Raw genomic sequence first — 18,050 nt, 5'->3', positions numbered from 1 at the left:
TGTCCTGAACATGGAGAGCAGATGTGCTGAAGATATTTGTGCCCCTTATGAAGAGTGTTGGTGATTCAGCCCTTTGTTTTAGTTCAAGTGTCTTGTTCAGTAGGAGTTGCTTGGATCTTCTGTAATTAATAGTGAGCTAAGTGTACTTTTTGTCAACCTGAGCAGTGATGAAATGAAGCCTCTGATTTGCTGAAACCCATCAAATGGGGATGACCTAATCTTTCAAGCATATAGAAGCTTCTAAAGCTCCGTTGCCTTTACATTAGTTTCAGGAATGCCCATATTTTTAACAATCCTTTCTAGTTAATCACCTTCAACAGCACTTCCACTCCCTGTTAGCCATTAGCAGCAGGGTTCAAAACTTCCTCTGAGCCTAAGCCTTGTTTTGCTGGGGAGTCCTGTGGTCAGTGTGTCAGAAGACTTGTCTGATGTGGCTTGGTCTGGGGAGGAGGTGGTGGTGCCTACTAATTCAGGTGGCTCCCCTTGACTTGGAGGCAGAGGTGACCTAGGTGAAGCAGAATAAGGAACTTCTCACATAAAGGTGCACATCTTGAATTACAGCAAATAACTCCATTCTCTTAGGTCCTTTTCCTTGCAAAGCCATCTCCAAGATCTACTGGCAGACAGCAAAAAATGGGTGAGTTTGTGGTGTATCCCTTCACTTTCACCTGTTTCAAGGCAGCTAAAGGGTGCTGCACGCTGTCCCATAAGAGCCCTTTAGAGGAACATTGTAAGTGTTTTTTAGAATGTTTGACTTGCCTCATGTCTTTGAAATTTTGCTTGCGCCTTGCTTCAGCGTACATCAGTAACTCTGTCTTTCTCTTAAGGCTTCCTTACATTATATTCCAAGGAGGGATGCCCCGGGCTAGCTACGGTGACCGGCACAGTATCTCTGTTGTTCACGGCAGTCAGCAAACAGCCTTTGACTTCACATCACGGGTGATAGACTTCTTTATAATCTTCAGTTCAGAGCCTACTGCAGGTATGTGGTGAAATGAGAATACAGAAGAATTAGAATAACTGTAGGCATGTGTATATCTGCCTGGTGTAAATAGCATGTAAAATGTAATAAGGACGTCAATTTTTTGCAGGTTTTCTGAGACTTTAACAGAATCATAGAATCCTTGAGGTTGGAAAAGACCCTTAAGATGAGTCTAACCATAGAAAAGATTTGCCACTTAAAAGTGTAAAATACTGGTATAAAGAATGGTCTGGTTACAAAAGCCATACATACCTCAAAATAGCTATTCCATTAATGAGAAAAGATCTCTTAAGTTCATGTCTCTGTAAACTGGATACTGGGCATAACCAGGTCGTGAAATGAGGATCTAAATATTGCTGTTTGGAAATAACACTTCAAAGGAGGCAATAATTAAAACCAGAATTTACTCCTACTGAGACACTGTTTCTTTTAATTACTACCTGGATTTATGGCTAGGGCTCTTGGTAATAAATCAGCAAAGGCTGACACAGAACCAAGGGTCAGCGTATAGAAAACTTAATTTACTTACTGCCAGTGAACATGAACGTAAACAGTTCTAAATCTGAATAGCACACATACCACAGCTTGCGTCGAACTTTTCAGATTCTTGCTTTTGTTGAAGAGCTTTGCTTCACTTATGTCCACAGTAATAGTAATATTCTTCATTTTCGTGGAATTATAAAGGATTTTCCCCAGGAACTGTTTATCTAATGCTGGTGTAGTTCTTGCTTCTGGTTAACTTGAAGTAACCAAGTAAAAAATGCTATTTCAAGCTTCACAAATGTGCAGTAATGGGATTTGCGTTAGACCAGATTGCAGAAGTCTCTGGATGCTTTTTAGGAGCCTGTATTCAAATTTTCTGTTGGTGAATCTTCTCATGTTTTCTAGTTTCTGGTTTGCCTCGTAGACTAGTTTCCAAACTTCTCTCTCTCTTATGTGCTGCCGGTGATGGTCATGACAGCTCCCAGCAGGCATGGGCATTCAGATACATTGGTGCAGGTTGGCTCCCTCAGACCACGGATCCAGGAGAAAGTCAGCATAGAGAAATAGCTTTTGGATCCCTCCCTGCCTTTGTCCCCAGGCCTTAACAGACCCTCCCAAGTCTCTGAAAAACAACCAGTAAAGGAATAGGCAGAATGTAACCGAGATGAAGTGCCTGTATATGTTTGTTATAGATTTTTCTCCACACAGCACTGCCTTTTATAAGCATCTTCTAAATGTGCAGAACCTATAGGTCTAAACCTTCAAGCTTAATAATGCCATTAAACTTGAGGTACTCTTTAGCTTTCACCATTGCAGAAACTAGACTCTTTGGCTTTCTGTGGAGTTGTCAGAGCTGAGATTATAGAAGATAGACAAAAGTCTCTAAAGATGAAAGAAAGAAATGTGAGGTTTTTTGGGTAGGAGTTTGACTTCTTGAAGTTGAATTCCTGGATATGATTAGAAGCCCTTTAGGATGAGGTAACAACTTAACAGGCTTTATATTATGCTTCCTAAGGGTTGAATTCTCTAATTAACAGGACTTCTAGTGGGCACAGACGGGAGCTGCTACATGAAGCTGAAGCTGTTGCACCTAGATGAGGAAGGTTTTTTACAATAAAATGAGGTTTTTGTGGTTGACAAGCTTCCTTGTGGCTGATTGCCTAAGCCTAGTGGATCTATGCAGCTTGCCATGTTTGCCCTTAAGCAGTCTTCCCTGCAATGACAATATGAAGGTATTAATTGTACACCAAAGCCACTTAATTTAATAAGCACAAAGCTTATGCATTGCAGCATGGTGGTAGCTGGTGACTTTCCACTACCCTGAATATGCTGTGGAAACAATTTTTTAAAGGCTGGCCCTTCCTGTTTTCTTGTTTTTTGAATTAGCGTGTGGATGAGTGCATGGCAGTCATGACACATTCTAGTATACCTGCTATTCAGCAACTTAAAATAGATTCTTGCCGTAAGCAATGACCTCAGATGTGTGCCTTTGCAAGGAAAAGAATATAGTTAAAACAGAGCATATTTGGTTAACGTTGGCAGCAGCAGTCAGAGTGCAGGGCTGACCATGCGTAGTACAGCTATGGTAGTATTTGTTCTATTCAGAAGTCCTGCAGATGATGGCACGTAAGAAAGCAAAGTAAAACCGAATACAAAACACTTTCTCATGAAGAAACTGAACTCTTAGTGAGTTACAGCTGTGGCTAGACAGAGGTGAAATGTGGGGTGTCTAACTAGAGTGGGGCCAAGTACTAATTACTTGAAATTAATTTTGCTGAGTGAACAGTGTTGGTATGTGCTTTGCGTATAGATGTGCTGTCTTGCAAGTATATTCCAGGTAATGAACTAAAGAAGGGAAGTAAAAGTATAGATTAGCAGGCAAGGTCAGGAAAAAGTTGCTAGTTTGCATGTGGCTCACTGTTTATTACCCCTCCTCTTGCAACGTGACACATTAGTGATGCATTCACTTAGATTTCTGTAGCTATGTTAAACATTATTGGTGTCAACTGATTTGTGGTTTTGTTTTTCCCCACCAGCTGCTTTTGTGGCTCTTGTGAATGTTCCTGCAATAATGTTGTATACTAAATATTTTTCACTTTAATTCCTGGTACAATGAAAAATCTTGAATTCTTGATTGTGTCAGGTGTCATCTGTAAAGTTACATAGACAAGATTACAAATGAAATCTGTTAAATATACATATGAATATATATTAGATGATGTACACACTCTTTAAAAAAAAGAAAGTCCAGAGGATGTCTCACAACATGTGAGAAGCAAGGCAAATGAAAAGTAACAGAGCTGAATTGTAAATACTTGTCAGTTCAAGCAGAGAAGCATTCTGCAGAACCCAAGGCTTTACTGTGTTTAAGCAGCTTAGCCTCGATGGACTATGGGCCTAACCCAGTACTAAATGGGTCACTGCTGGCATGTTTGTGTGTCTGTCCACCCCATGCTGGTCATTAGCTGCAGGTAGAGTCCTGGGAGTTTGGGCTGTTAAAATGGTGAATATGAATTTGTTTTATTTAGCCACGTATGTTGTTAACAGATTTTTTTATTTTGCAGTGGAATCTATAAAGAATCACTCTGACAGGCCCAGGAGTGCTGTAAAGAAACACAAATTTGCAGTAAATCTGCTAGTATCTTGAAATCTATTAATGTCAGTGCCTCAGTAGGCCCAGTTAACATAGAAGCATTTAGAGGTTTTGCCAACAAAAATGCTTCTGTAGAACTCTGTGATAGCAGTTTTCAAATAAGCCTGGCAGGAAGTTTGTTTCTATTAACCTTGGATAGTCATTTTTGTCAGCCTGAATGAATCTTGTTCCTGCAGAGTTTGATGACCCTTCTGCTATGGTGGTGCTGGCAGAAGAAGAGCTGGTAGTTATAGACTTGAAAACTGCAGGCTGGCCAGCAGTCCATCCTCCATACCTGGCTTCTCTCCATTGCTCAGCTATCACCTGCTCACACCACGTCTCCAACATCCCACTCAAACTGTGGGAGAGGATTATCAGTGCTGGGAGCAAGCAGAACATTCACTACTCGAATATGGTATGGCAGCTTGTCATGGTTTTAAATGAATGTGGGTTCCCATGCATTTAAGAACAGCATGACTGCTCGAAATGTGTGGTCTGTGCTGCTAACTGCATGCAGAGGGATGAGTCCTAACAGACATTGTCCTGCCTCTTAACAGGGTCGAGAGAGGCTTTTTCCCAGAGCACCACCAAGACAGTTACTCACACTGGGAGATTAAAATGTGGTATTTTTTTCAGGCTTTGACAAGCTAGAAGGAAAGTCTGAGTGTTCCCAGTTGTCAGTGGTAACAAACTTCTCATTTAGAAGCATGAAGCTTTCGGCACAGCTTCTTGAGGAAATATGTAGAATGTCTTCTAGAAAGCACAGCTGGTGTCAGAACAGGAACATTTAATCCAAACAAAAGCTAACACCATGGACTGTTTCACTGCCACTTGTACTGAAGTTCATGCTCTCCTGCTGACTGCATATGCTCTTCACACTGTCACTGCCTAGGAAGTCACAGTCTTCCCTTAATGTATTTGTAGCCATGGCCGATTGATGGTGGCACCAGCATAGCTCCAGATCCTCCGCAGAGGGACTTGCTTCTAACAGGGTATGTACTTAACTGATAACAATCAAGGAGCGCTTTCCAGTTTTTGTTCTTCCTTTTGAACTAACTGAGGCTTTCCCGTGAGATTCAAGTCCACTCATCTCCTAGTGAGAAGGCTGCAGCTTTACAGTACAACTCCTCAAAGCTGGGCTGCCAGCTTTGTACAGCTGATTCTGCTACTACTGAGCAAACAGATTGTGATGACCACAGATAATCTATGAAGTTGGCTTCTTTGTAGTTCTGATGGCATCCATTCCCCCCACAAACACCAGTGTAGAAGTGCATGCAGTAATCCAGACTGGTTCAAAGGGAACAATGGAAAGCAGAGCTTAATCTTGCAGGTTTTGAAGCATTTTACCTCCGTACCTTACGCTGTTCTGAATCTCAAAAGAGAGGTTAGCTTGGACTTCTGTCTGCTCTGATCAGCATGAATGGATCAAGCTAAGTGGTGGAAGTAGCAAGAGATTGTCTCATCTCATAAAAATGCTTGTGGGTTTTTTTTTTTAAAAACACTTCTAAAAATTTCAGTGGACTGTTTTTCAGACTTCATTCTTGATGCAGCACCTTGTTAGAAGTCCTTAATGTTCACCTGGAGAACTAATATTGAAGCTTGATTTCTTTCTTTCCCTCCCAGTAGTAGAACTTTTGTCAGCATGAGTTATTCCTTCTATATGTTAAGCTTCTTTTTTTCTTTTCAGTGCTTTTTGGAGTAATCTTAAATTGTGTGTTGGTGTCAGAGCCTTGAAAACACACTGGATTCAAAGTTTAAAAAAAAAACAAACCCAAACCAAAAAACCAAACCAACAACATAAACAAAAAACCAAAACCCCACAAAAAGCTCCACAAAATCTTTCTCTGGAAGCTCTTAAGTTGCCACAGCTCAGGGCTTTGTAAACAGTGTGGTTTCATCTTTGGCTGTGTTTTTTCCCCTCTGTTTTACCATCCTCAGCTAGGTGCTGTGCTGTTCTCCTGTATGACATGTGTCTCTGTAATCCTCCCCCCCAGGCATGAAGATGGCACTGTGCGGTTTTGGGATGCATCTGGTGTTTGCTTACATCTCCTTTATAAACTGAGCACAGTGCGAGTATTTCTCACCGATGCTGATCCCAATGACAATATGAACACCCTGGGTGAGGATGAGTGGCCTCCACTGCGCAAGGTGAGATAGCTGCTGCTTGTAGGAGCTTTTTGAAAACCTGAGGAGTGACAATTCTTGTCCTAGTTAATGCAGCTGCAAAGATCAGCCACTGTGCATTCTCTTGCCTAGGTTGGGACCTTCGACCCTTACAGTGATGATCCTAGACTTGGGATCCAGAAGATCTACCTGTGTAAATACAGTGGATACTTGGCTGTAGCTGGCACAGCAGGACAGGTATTGAAATACAGCCATCATAAACCTTGGTTTTAGTACAAGTCTGTCACAGTGCAGTCTGGAGATATGTTAAAATTTGAATTTCAGGTACTGGTGATGGAGCTGAATGACGAAGATGCAGAACATGTTGTGGACCATGCTGAAGCAGATCTCCTGCAGGACCAAGAGGGCTATCGATGGAAAGGTCATGAGAAACTAAGAACTCGAGATGGACCCGTTCGATTTGAAGCTGGTTTTCAGCCATTTGTCCTTGTCCAATGTCAACCACCAGCTGTGGTCACCTCATTGGCCCTTCACTCTGAGTGGAAGCTTGTGGCCTTTGGTACCAGTCATGGTTTTGGGCTTTTTGACCACCAGCAGAAACGACTGGTCTTTGTCAAGTAAGTGTCTGCTTTCCAGGAGGTCCGTGGTAATCCTCTATTAAAGATGGCCTGGAATTGCTAACAAAGCAATTTCTTGAGAGCAGTCAGCATAGCAAGAAGCCCTGTCTCTATGGACTCTGTCCTTGAAGGTCTTCAAGAACACACAAGCATATTCTGACATCTGTTTGTGTCCCATTGGACTTTTGAGAGTTATTGCCGCCCAGTAGAAAGTGACCATGTGCCTACTGTCACCCTCTTTCAGGTGTACGCTGCATCCCAGTGACCAGTTGGCCTTAGAAGGCCCACTGTCTCGGGTGAAATCCTTGAAGAAGTCCCTCCGTCAATCATTCAGGCGGATCAGAAGAAGCCGGGTGTCCAGTAGGAAGCGACGAGGAGGTAGTGGAAATGCCTCAGAGGTGAGTGGTCTACATTTTTGGGGTCCTGTCTGTTTACAGCTTGGAGCATTGTAGTGGTTTAAGCCCAGCAGGTAACTCAGCACCACGTATCCACTTGCTCACTTTCCCCCTTTTTTCCTCTCCAAATCCAGGTGGGATGGGGAGGAGAATAGAAAGAATGTAAACCCCACAGATTGAGATAAAATCAGTCCAATAACTAAAGTATAATACAAAACTACTGCTACTAATAATAATCATGAGAAGGGAGAAACAAGGGGAAAGAATATAAAACTGAAAAGGGAAGGGGAAAAAAATACCAATAAACACAAGTGATGGACAACACAGTTGCTCACCACCCGCCGACTGATACCCAGTCCAACCCGAACAGCGATCTAGGCCTTCCAGGTGACTCCTCCCTGTTTATATACTGGGCATGACATGCTGTGGGGTGGAATACACCTTTGGCTAGTTTGGGTCAGGTGTCCTGTCTCTGCTTCCTCCCAGCTTCTTGTGCCCCTCCTCACTGGCAGAGCATGAGACTGAGAAGTCCTTGATCAGAGTAAGCATTACTTAGCAACAACTAAAACATCGATGTATTACCAGTGTTATTCTCAAACTAAAGCCAAAACACAGCACTGCACCAGATACTAAGAAGGAGAAAAATAACTGTTACAGCTGAACCCAGGACACGCATGCGGAGTCCTGATTAGACTGCTGAGAGCAGGAGGTGGTCTGCAGTCCTGCTATGGTACCGGTAGCTATTGAAGTAAGAACAAAAATGGCAATTTCTGATGCTGCTCTGTTAGTCATATTTTTAGAGAAGATGTAGTCTGTAGTCGAACATGGGATGTAGGATGCACTGGTTCACTGGTATGATGGTGCTTTCCCTTTCTGTTGCTGCCACTTTCATTATCTCTCATTCTTCCCCATGTCTTTGCCTGACTGACAGAATGCTTGTCATCTTTGAAGGTGCAAGAAGCAAATGCCAAATTCGACCAGGACACATTGCAGGAAATGGAACTGGCTCCAGTCCAGCGGAAGATTGAAGCCCGCTCTGCAGAAGACTCCTTCACTGGCTTTGTGCGAACCTTGTATTTTGCTGATACCTTCTTGAGAGACAGTGAGTAGAACAAACATCTCTCTTTTCTTCCAAATGGGTTTTTACTCCTCCTGCCAAGGAATGTATTAGGATTTACTGCCAGGAAAATTTGGCACCTCCTGTGTCCTACTTAGTGCTATGCTGAAAAACTAATATAGAACAAGAGCATATGTTGTTGTGCAGAATTATTTAGCCATTCTGGCTGCTGGTTAGTCCAAGGCAAGCAGTAGTGCATCTTTGGATGCAGCCTTTATGTGCAATTTTCAAATGTGCTGGAATGACATCTGACTTTCTAGTATAAGCTTTTTTTTTGTCTCATTACTCTAAATTCCACCCCTGCCCCCAGCAGAGTCTTTTGATCTTAGTGAGGGTAGTGGCTGGTTGTGCATCAGAGCCCAAACTGTGCCTTGCACAAATTTACTCTGCTTACATGGGATATAAATACGTAAAAACTGGATGCAGCAGCTGTGGTGTCTGATGGAAACAGCACTGCCTTCTGTTTACTCACAAGCCATGTCCTTTATCAGGGCTGCTGATGGGCACATGTTGGGAAAAGAAGTGCTAAGAACCTGTAGTTTCCATGGCAAGTCTGCCCTAACGTAAAGATATTCAGGGTGTAAACAGAGCAGGGATGTGTAGTGGAAAGCAGGTATCCAAGGATGTCAAAGATGATGCCTTGCTCATGAGCCTTCTTGTTGCTCTAGGCTCTCGCCACTGCCCGTCCTTGTGGGCAGGCACCAATGGAGGTACAGTCTATGCCTTCTGTTTACGTGTTCCTCCAGCAGAGAGAAGAATGGATGAACCTGTCAGGGCAGAGCAGGGTAAGTATGCCTTGTGAAAGCAAGGTCCTAATGGATGTGAGCTATCACTCATATAACCCAGAGTTGCATACAGAAGGTGAGGTAGCTCAGTTACTGCTGTTTTATTTGTGAGAGTGGAGCGACACGTAGCAGTGTCTGAGCTCAACAGTGCTAACTGCAGCACCTGAACTAAAGAGTAAGTGAGCTCCAGCACTGCTTGACATGCCTTAGCCTCATTTCCTACCAGCTTCAGGAATTTAAATTTGTGTTGGCTGTTGTTGAAGCTTACCATCAAGTCTCTCTGCACATGTACCTTATTCTGACAGCTGGACCTGCATTCTTTATGTAATAATAGTTGCTGTTTAACACAAACTGGTTCGGTTCAAATACCCTTTAACTAGTAAATCTTTTCAGGCAGGGCTTCTAGAACCATATTGGGTAGGTCTCTAACTCTGAGAGGATGTGAGTGAGGTTCTAACACAGTGTATCTGACTAGACTCCTATGTCTGTTTATTTTCCTGCTTATCTTGCTTGTCTAGCCAAAGAGATTCAGCTGATGCACAGGGCTCCTGTTGTGGGTATACTTGTCTTGGACGGACGCAGCACTCCCCTCCCAGAACCTCTAGAAGTAGCACATGACCTTTCTAAGAGTCCTGATATGCAAGGCAGCCATCAGTTGTTGGTGGTGTCTGAAGAGCAATTTAAGGTAAGTATCACCCAGGAGGCACGTAAAATGTGCTAAAGCACTGGGCACTGCTCAGTGGAAAGATAACTCTTGAGAATGCATATTCTTATATACCTGAGTAACACCCTTGGGACAGCGCTTCTGTTTTGTGCAGTCCATAAATCAGGTGCATGCTGACAAATGGGATATTCAGCATAGTGATGCAGTCCTATCCTTCAGGCTGCAAACTGCTTTTCTCCCCCGAGTTCTTTCAAACGCCTTCCAAATTTGGGTACAAATTATTACAGAAATAGAATGGGGTTTACACTAACCATGGAACACAATATAGGAACACAAAATTGTGTTTTTATGTAATAAAAATATTACATTTTACTCTTTGGACAAGGCTGCTTCTGCTTTTGGGAAAGAGCTTTTGCTGTGGTTAGTACAGAAGTGGAAATTGGTAGGCATTTCTGTGAAGCAACTAAAAAGCTTCTTGCTTTCCACACTTAACTAGTCAGCATGAGACTTGAAGTAGCTCGCTGTAGACTGGCCCAGGCTTTTTAACGTGGAAGAACACATGGTTAGTGTAAACCCCATTCTATTTCTGTAATAATTTCTGCCGAAATTTGGAGGGGGTTTGAAAGAACTAGGAGAAATGCAGTTTGCAGCCTGAAGGGTAGGACTGCTTGATGTCAGAACAGAAACAGAGTCTAACACTGACTGTGGCTGATTGCTTCTTGTCTGGTGAGCAGGGAGCCAAGCTGACTTGATTACACTGCTGTGTATTCACTGTGAATGAAAACAGCGCTAAAGGAGGGAGCAGCAGATGTCCGGGGAGTGACTGCTGCCATTGTGCAGGAAAGAGATGTCAGTGTCTTGTTTCTATGACAGGTATTCACCTTACCCAAGGTTAGCTCCAAACTGAAGCTCAAGCTGACGGCCACGGAAGGCTGTAGGGTGAGGAAGGTGACAGTTGCAAACTTTAGCAGCTGCAAGACTGATGATTACAGTGAAAATGACCTTGCTGTCCTGACTAACCTGGGAGACATTCAGATCATCTCACTGCCCTTCCTCAAGTTACAGATCCGCTACCCCTGCATCCGCAAAGAGGATGTGAGCGGCATTGCATCCTGTGTCTTCACCAAATACGGCCAAGGTAAGGTGTGCTTTTCCCAAATCACTTACCTCTGTTGTGTGTTTGAGACAATGGAAAAGGGATTATAGGGCTTAGTGTTTAGACCTGGCTATGTATACGTGTTAATGTTACATGAATATCTCCATTATGTGTTTCTGGCCAGCATCAGATGCCAGCAGATACTGACACGTGAATTAGCAGAAGCAGAAGTGAGTTTATTCAATCATTGTTAATGCATACAGTGGTTTTCACCTAACAGGGAGGATGTGCCTCATGGGTAGCTTTCATCTGGCCACTCTCCTCTTATCTGGAGTCAAGAGGATGGCTTTCTAAGCAGCAGGCATAGTTGAAATGCCTGCATGGTGCCTTCCGTATGTGCCTGTGGCTCAACACTCAAGTTGCAAAAGTGGGATCCAACATCCTCTGGCTGCTGAGGGTGGATTGCTGCTTTGCAGTTCAGTTTTCACATCTTTCTGTGCTGCTTTTGACAAGCGTCAGCACAGCAGAGTACGGTTCTCCGCATAATCCTAAATTGCCCAGTCTCTAGGCTAACCGATCCTTGGGAAACTGGGGTAATATCTTCCTCAACGATTCCTGTTCATTTAGATAGGAGGAATTGCAAACCCTTTCTGTCAAACATAGAGGATGCTTAGATCTGTTCTTTTTTTGGCTCATCTTTAGTTCTTGGACTTGAGAATTGCTTATAAATTCCGAATCATCTATAGGTTTCTATCTGATCTCACCGTCGGAGTTTGAGAGGTTTTCCCTTTCTACTAAATGGTTAGTGGAGCCCCGGTGCATTGTGGACCTGCCAGAAGTTACAAGTAACAACCATGTGCACAACAAGTCTGAGGTGGAGAATGCTGCAAGAAAATCCAGGTAAAGTCTGTAAAACTCTTGCACACTGACTGTGTCTGAGTAGCGAGAAGAAAACAAACAAAACCAAGCAAACACAAAACAAAACAAGGCATCAACAACAACAAAAAGACGACTTTGAACTCTGTTAACAACATTCCTAGATGGATTGCCATCAGGAAATATAACTTTCTCCCTGATGGTTTTTCTACTTGCAGCACAGCTGGTGGGACAAAGTAGTAGACAAAGCACTGGAATTGGTGTCCCTTGGTGGCTAGTCACAAACTGTAAGCCCTGGCTTGCCTTCCTTGTTCCCAGATGATGTGTCTGTCTGACACCTGACTCTTGCACGCTTCAGGGTCTGGGCGTTACTGACAAGGCTGAACTGTTGCTCTGTGAAGGGACTGTGCAGTGTTCCTCCTCTCATCTTGGGACATCAGGAAATAACAGGAGATCTGACACTCATGGACATCCTATAGGAATTTTATTCCAAAAGTTTAGGAATGTTCTCTGATGCGTGCAGGCTTCTGCATCGCCAACACATGATAAAGCCCCTCTGACAGTCTTGCTCAGTAAACCATTTAGTTAGCATGCACTGGAGCTTCTTGTAGCTGCCAAGAGTATACATGAATTCTCTGCATCCCTATGCCTCCAAGTCGGTGATTGTTTGCTGCCTCCATTTCTAGGGCATCAGGAAGGAGTTCAGGTGGCTGTGGAGAAGATGGTAAGCAAAAAATAATTGTACTAAATGTAGTATGGTGAGGTGTAAACCTAAAGCATCTTTCCTGTTGCTACAGTCAGTGTTTTCTACCTAACAAAGGGGAAAGTACGGAGAGACATGAAGGAAACATTGTGACCTGCTTAGACACAGTAGTTGCTAGCTCTAAAGTAAGTTGTCGTGTGGCAAAATTGCATTGAAAGGATAGGATGGAGTTTCTGCTGGAAGGCATAAACTGTGGGAAGAATAGGTGTGAAATCTAATGAGATCTGTTAGCCAAACTAGTGATGCTGGAAAATACAGTTCAGTATTTGAGAGGCTTTAAGGATTAGCCATGAAGCATTCAATAAAGTCAAAAGGTACTTAGTGGGGGGATGTGGGAAAACCAGTTGTATTGTGGATTTCCAAAACTGCACATATTTCATGAAAAGGGGAAAATATTGTTAGGTAAAAGCTTTTTTCCTACTCTCTTTTAGAAAGGAAGTCTGGGAGGCTGATGGAACATGCCTTGCTCAATGACGAAAGTGAGTGAGATGGAGCCTTGCTACTGACAGGGCAGGTGCCTTTCTGGGTGGGAAAAGAAGAAAGCCGCTGGGAATTTTGTGGATTCCAGTACTTGATTTCAAGGGGTCTGCAGTTACACTGGTGGAAGTATTGGGTTTTCATGAATTAGAAGTGAGGGCTTGGACCCGATAGTCATGCCCTCAGGCAGGGGTTGTTCCACATAGCTGCTGTGATAAGAGAAGGATTTTTATTTTCTAATAGGAGTTGTGTAAAATGGCAGCTGGAACAGACAGTTCCTTTGGGGCTCTGGTACACTGGGACTGGCAACGTTTCTTCTGGCAAATGACTGCTTCATTCTTTTATGCCAGCCTGGTACTGCTGAAGAGGCAGTGGTGTTATATGCATGGTCTGAGCTCTGTGTTGTGGGAGGCAGGCTTTAAAGACTGTTAGCTGGGATGTGGAATGTGGCTAGGCTGCTGCCTAGAAGCAGAGCTCCACTGTTTTTGGCTCACTGCTTTAACCCTCTGCTTTCCAGAAGTCCTGAAGGAGATCCAGAGTACTCTTGAGGGGGGCAGAGGGTGAGTATCAGCCAGCTGCTGTTCGTGATGGTTGGGGCTGGTAAGGGAGGGCATTTCTAGTTGAAAGCAGGGGGATGCCCAACGTGATGGCAGGGATCCTGTGCTGGAATCTGGTTATGTACATGTCCCACAGACTACCAAAAGGCAATAGTAAGAGAGAGGCAGGTTCTCTTTCACATGTTGTCCCTTGGCGATTTTTATGAATAATGCTTTGTCTCTTTCTCTCCGAAAAGCAGGAGAGATCACATTCCCACATCCCAAAGGAACAGGACTCTGAGTATTCGCATACAGGTTTCTATTTGTGTCAACCCATACTGATCTAAAGGGCAAGCCACATGGGCTCAGTCGGTCGAGGATGGGACTTTGGAGTTTAATCCTGGCTTGACACTCACTTGGATGTGTTCAGTATCTCTGCTCCCATTCTGTCTATACAGCTACCACCATGGGTGCGGGGCTTTACCTTGTCTCCCTAGAATACTGATGTTCATTCAGGTGACAGGGGCTACAGAAGTGTAGACAAAGGACTACTGTCTGCAACGGATGCAGGAAGCTTGGTGGGGTTGGTAACTGCTGGTGTGTAAGGATAAGTGACTGCCTGATCTGCTCTGCTCTGCACACTTCCTCTGGACACTACCTAATCCTAGTCTTCTGTCAGCAGCTGGGAGTGGATGGGATGATACTGCATTGCAATAATGAATCTTTTCTTGTGTCATTGCAGGAGCTATGCAGAAAGAAATTTGGCAAGAAGTCCATTAGGTCATGGACTAAGTAATGGAGGAGGTAGGTGAGGGTGAACCTATTTTAGGTGCAGTGAAGTAGCCAACGGGAGCAGAAAGCAGAACGAAGTTTCTTTGTAAAATTCAGCTTATTTAAATGGTTTGTGGTAGCGCAGAACTCTGATCTGAATTTTCAGGATGCAAATCTGTTGTTCAAGTAGTGTACTAGCACTATTCAGCACCTGGTGTTCCGCATAAGTAAATATGCTGCATCAGTTATAAAGGAAATGCTAAAAACCCTTTGGAGGCTCCTATCTAACTCTTAACCTTACCATAAAGCAAACTGGAGAAGTCGGCAGAGTTCACAGCAAACATCCGTTGAGTGTATCAACTCCTTGACTCTCAGTAGCTTTCAAATTCTGTTTTCTAAAATGGCTTTTGCATTTTGTTTTTTATCCAAAAGCAGATTGACCAGAATTCATCACGGACTTTCTGGCATTGGATTGAGTGCCATACACTACTGACTGGGCAAACCGTCCCTGGGGAGAAGGCACCGCTGCTCCTGCATTGCAGGCTAGAGAGCTGCAGCTTGCAGCATGCCGGCCTCTGCCTCCCCCTTTAGTGCCTCATTAGAGACCTCTCCTCTTGGAGCCCTCCTTGCATTAGGACAGAAGTCAATCACCAGGTCTGATGCACCACAAGCCTCTGAGTACATCTAACTTTTAAATGTTTGCACATTTCTCTTTTCTACTGGGCTGGGTTTTAAATTATAAATGTTACTGCCGTGGTGCAGGATTTTAATAAACGCACACTATTACCTCCAACTGGGTTACAATTATTTTTTGTACAATTTTTTAAATCTGGTATTTCAGTTATAATGGCAACAGAAATTTACTTAAAAAAAAATTGAATAATATATGCTAGATTCCTGTGACTGCTGTATGTGGTATCTGAATGAGTAATTTTGGGGTTTGTTATGGTACTGTTAACTGGCTTTATGGATTTGGGTAGAATCTATTTTTGTAGCCATTCAAATCAGAGGAAAACTAATTTAACTTGATTTTTGTTTCAACACTACATTGTTCTTTTTTGGAAATAAAACTCTGAATTCCCTTTTGTGATCCTTGTCTTCTCTCATATCTGTTCTTTCCATCAGCAGCTTCTTTCACACTGGCAACAGACTCATGCCAGCTCACCCCTTAAAGAAGGTGGAGTTCTCTCTGAGCTGTAGAGGCAAAGAATGCTCCTGGAGATCAGGTGGCCTTGTTAAGCAAGGTGGTAGTTTGGAGAAACTACATGTGGTGGGCAGACTTGATTGTATCACTGTCCTGCAGCGTGTGCACTGTGTTGCCAGGAAAGGCACTGGTTCAGATTATAGTCCCTAGAAGGTCATCTGCTGGCTTGTCCTGAAATAACTTGGGTGATAACACACTGAAGGGAGAAGCAGTTGATCTGGCAGTGCTGCTGTGCTAGTCAGCCAACAGGTTTTGAATTGAAACTGGTGAAACTCTGTGTAGAGCAGTTCATTACTCTTCAAACTTTTTGGTTCCCTTGTCCCTGACCTCAGGCCACTTTCTCATTTTCCAGCTAAGAAGAGTATTTTCTGATTTCTCTCTTGTAACTCGCTTGTAGCAGTACAAAAGTCAGACAGAAAACCATATCCGCCCAGAGTGGGTGCTGAGCTGTCATCCTTGGCATGCTTTGGAAGCCTCTTCTTTGAAGCCCTCTTGTTTCAGGCTCTGTCTTGATCTTCTTGAGCAAGGTGGAGGGATCCCTTCCTTCCTAGAGTACTAGGGTGGCAGTTTCTATTACGCAGAAGAATATGGTTGCAGAGTTGCTTTTGCTCAGGTGTGTTTCAGGGCACCTTTCCTCGTAGAAGTGCTACTGTCTTCTTTGTCAACCTAATTTCTTGCTAATGAGGTTTTACAGAGCCTTCTCTCTACTCAGCATGGTCTGACAAACTACTTTCCATTTTCTTATTTCTACTAGCTTCATTATTTCCTTGTTTCTGTTGCTGCAGGATTGAGGCTAACAGAAGGGTGGCCTGCTGTTTCCCACCTTTTGTGCCAGGCACTCATGCTGCAAATTTACAGGAAATTATGGTTTAATCAGGAGCTTCTGAGCTGATGTGATCCTGTGCATGTGCATCATCCTGGTGCACCCAGCTGCTTCTTTCTGCCCTTGCAAGTAAGTGATGTGGCAGTTCTCAGAAAGGGCAGAAACAATTTATAACTTCTGCCTGTTTTGACCCACGTAACTTGAAGAATCCAATAGGTCCGCTGAAAAAGTTCAGCAAGTCACAAAAATGTCATTGTACTTCATACATCTGAAAGTGAATTTAGATTTAAAAACAAAGAAAAAAAACCTTTATCCAGCTTCTTGGTTTTTTGGTTTGTATTTTGTTTGTGGTGTTTTGTTGGTTTTGTGGTTTGTTTTTTTTTCCCTGAAAGCACAAGCCAGACTATTAAAGGGATTGAGTAATTCAGGATGTGTGCTGATACATGGCAGATTTTTCCTGGCAATGCTTTGAAACCTGCATCTGACGGATACACTGGAGTAAGCTGATTGACTTATGCACAGGCATTAAGTATCCTTTTAGAACCGCCATGCCTAAAATATGGGAGAAATGGCAAAGCGGGGGAAGACTGGAACTTGTGGTGTTCTTTCAATTATTTTCTGAGCTAAGCAGGAGAGGAGGGAAAAGCTTGTGACATTCAGAACTAGGGTGTTTTCTGTGCTGTCAGAAAACCACTAGCAAGTAAAACTGGTGATGGGATGAGGTGTTCATGAAGGATGGAGTCTTCAATGAATGTCTGTAAGCAGCTTTTTAATGTAATGGGAAAAAATCATCTCCCTTTCAGGAACTGTCTTCTGAGCCTTTCTGTCACCCTCAGTCTGCCCATCAGCTGACAGTAATAATAATAATAGCCTGTTTCTGATCAGAGGATTCAGCTGCCGCCAAACTCCTTGAGTTTTGTGCCTACCTCTATTTTTCACTTGAACTCCTTGTCTGGGATCTGATAGAAGCTTTCTGTCTCCAGGAGCTAATGCTTAATGCTTGGAAGCACACTGAGGGCTTGTTGGACCCTATTAATGTTATTGCCAGTCAAGCTTTGGCAGTGCTCTCCCTTTCTCCTGCTTTATGCAGTCTCACTGGGGTCTGGCACAGTAAAGTGCCCCTTTGCTGCAGGAGCTGCGCTGCTGTTAACACTGGCTGCTAGTGCTCGAAAAAATCCTTTCTTAGAACCATCTGGCAGCATGTTCCCTAGCCCTTGTAGACCTGTTTTTCTGCAGAGGAGAAAGTCTTGGATCACAACTAAAGAACAGCCCCAAATTTTCCACATCTGAATGCACATCTTGGGTATCTAATATGGGATGTTGTTCTGTAGTGGCCTGAGATTTAGGTCAAATGCTTTCTTTTAACATGAGCTCTTTTATAGGGTTGCATATTCAGTGCCAAAATTCTCTAGTCCTAGAAAAGCTTGGCCTGGGGCTCTTTTTTCTTCCTCCCTCTCCCTCCCCCCCAGTAGTAATGCAAGCTTCCCTCAGATCTTTAGGAACTGAATATTTGCTGTATTTGTCTAAAAATTCTATTAGAACATAATGTTGGATGGAAAAATACTTTTCATCTTAGTGGTAAGGCCTGAGGCATGTCTGGTTAGTGAGAGAATTACATTTTTTTTACAGCTTAATTGGTCTGTTTCTTAGAATATGGTTTGTATCTATGTAGCTAGAATAAACGCATGCCTGGAGTGGAGTCCTA

General features: G+C 43.3%; 1 protein-coding gene across 3 annotated transcripts in view; it reads left to right on the top strand.

Annotated features, from left to right (window-relative positions):
• The window catches only part of LLGL2 (LLGL scribble cell polarity complex component 2), a 35,257-nt gene extending 19,995 nt beyond the window's left edge, over nucleotides 1-15,262 (top strand). Inside the window, exons 9-26 of one of the 3 annotated variants that reach the window (XM_030506244.1) lie at nucleotides 583-637; nucleotides 828-982; nucleotides 4,295-4,512; nucleotides 5,022-5,089; nucleotides 6,092-6,245; nucleotides 6,354-6,458; nucleotides 6,546-6,838; nucleotides 7,083-7,236; nucleotides 8,185-8,335; nucleotides 9,019-9,135; nucleotides 9,654-9,820; nucleotides 10,673-10,937; nucleotides 11,642-11,795; nucleotides 12,458-12,495; nucleotides 12,966-13,013; nucleotides 13,529-13,571; nucleotides 14,290-14,351; nucleotides 14,754-15,262. In XM_030506244.1, coding sequence (XP_030362104.1) covers nucleotides 583-637; nucleotides 828-982; nucleotides 4,295-4,512; nucleotides 5,022-5,089; nucleotides 6,092-6,245; nucleotides 6,354-6,458; nucleotides 6,546-6,838; nucleotides 7,083-7,236; nucleotides 8,185-8,335; nucleotides 9,019-9,135; nucleotides 9,654-9,820; nucleotides 10,673-10,937; nucleotides 11,642-11,795; nucleotides 12,458-12,495; nucleotides 12,966-13,013; nucleotides 13,529-13,571; nucleotides 14,290-14,351; nucleotides 14,754-14,758 — 2,252 coding nt within the window. In that variant the 3' untranslated portion in view covers nucleotides 14,759-15,262. Of the gene's footprint in view, nucleotides 1-582; nucleotides 638-827; nucleotides 983-4,294; nucleotides 4,513-5,021; nucleotides 5,090-6,091; nucleotides 6,246-6,353; nucleotides 6,459-6,545; nucleotides 6,839-7,082; nucleotides 7,237-8,184; nucleotides 8,336-9,018; nucleotides 9,136-9,653; nucleotides 9,821-10,672; nucleotides 10,938-11,641; nucleotides 11,796-12,457; nucleotides 12,496-12,965; nucleotides 13,014-13,528; nucleotides 13,572-14,289; nucleotides 14,352-14,750 lie in introns of all 3 variants that reach the window. The other 2 variants (XM_030506242.1, XM_030506243.1) reach the window with 2 other exon arrangements.
• Nucleotides 15,263-18,050: the final 2,788 nt, after the last annotated feature.

This window comes from Strigops habroptila, chromosome 14, assembly GCF_004027225.2.
Source record: "Strigops habroptila isolate Jane chromosome 14, bStrHab1.2.pri, whole genome shotgun sequence".
NCBI lineage: Eukaryota > Metazoa > Chordata > Aves > Psittaciformes > Psittacidae > Strigops > Strigops habroptila.
The sequence above is the reverse complement of the archived record's forward strand: the minus strand, read 5'-3'. Positions and strand labels throughout refer to the sequence as shown.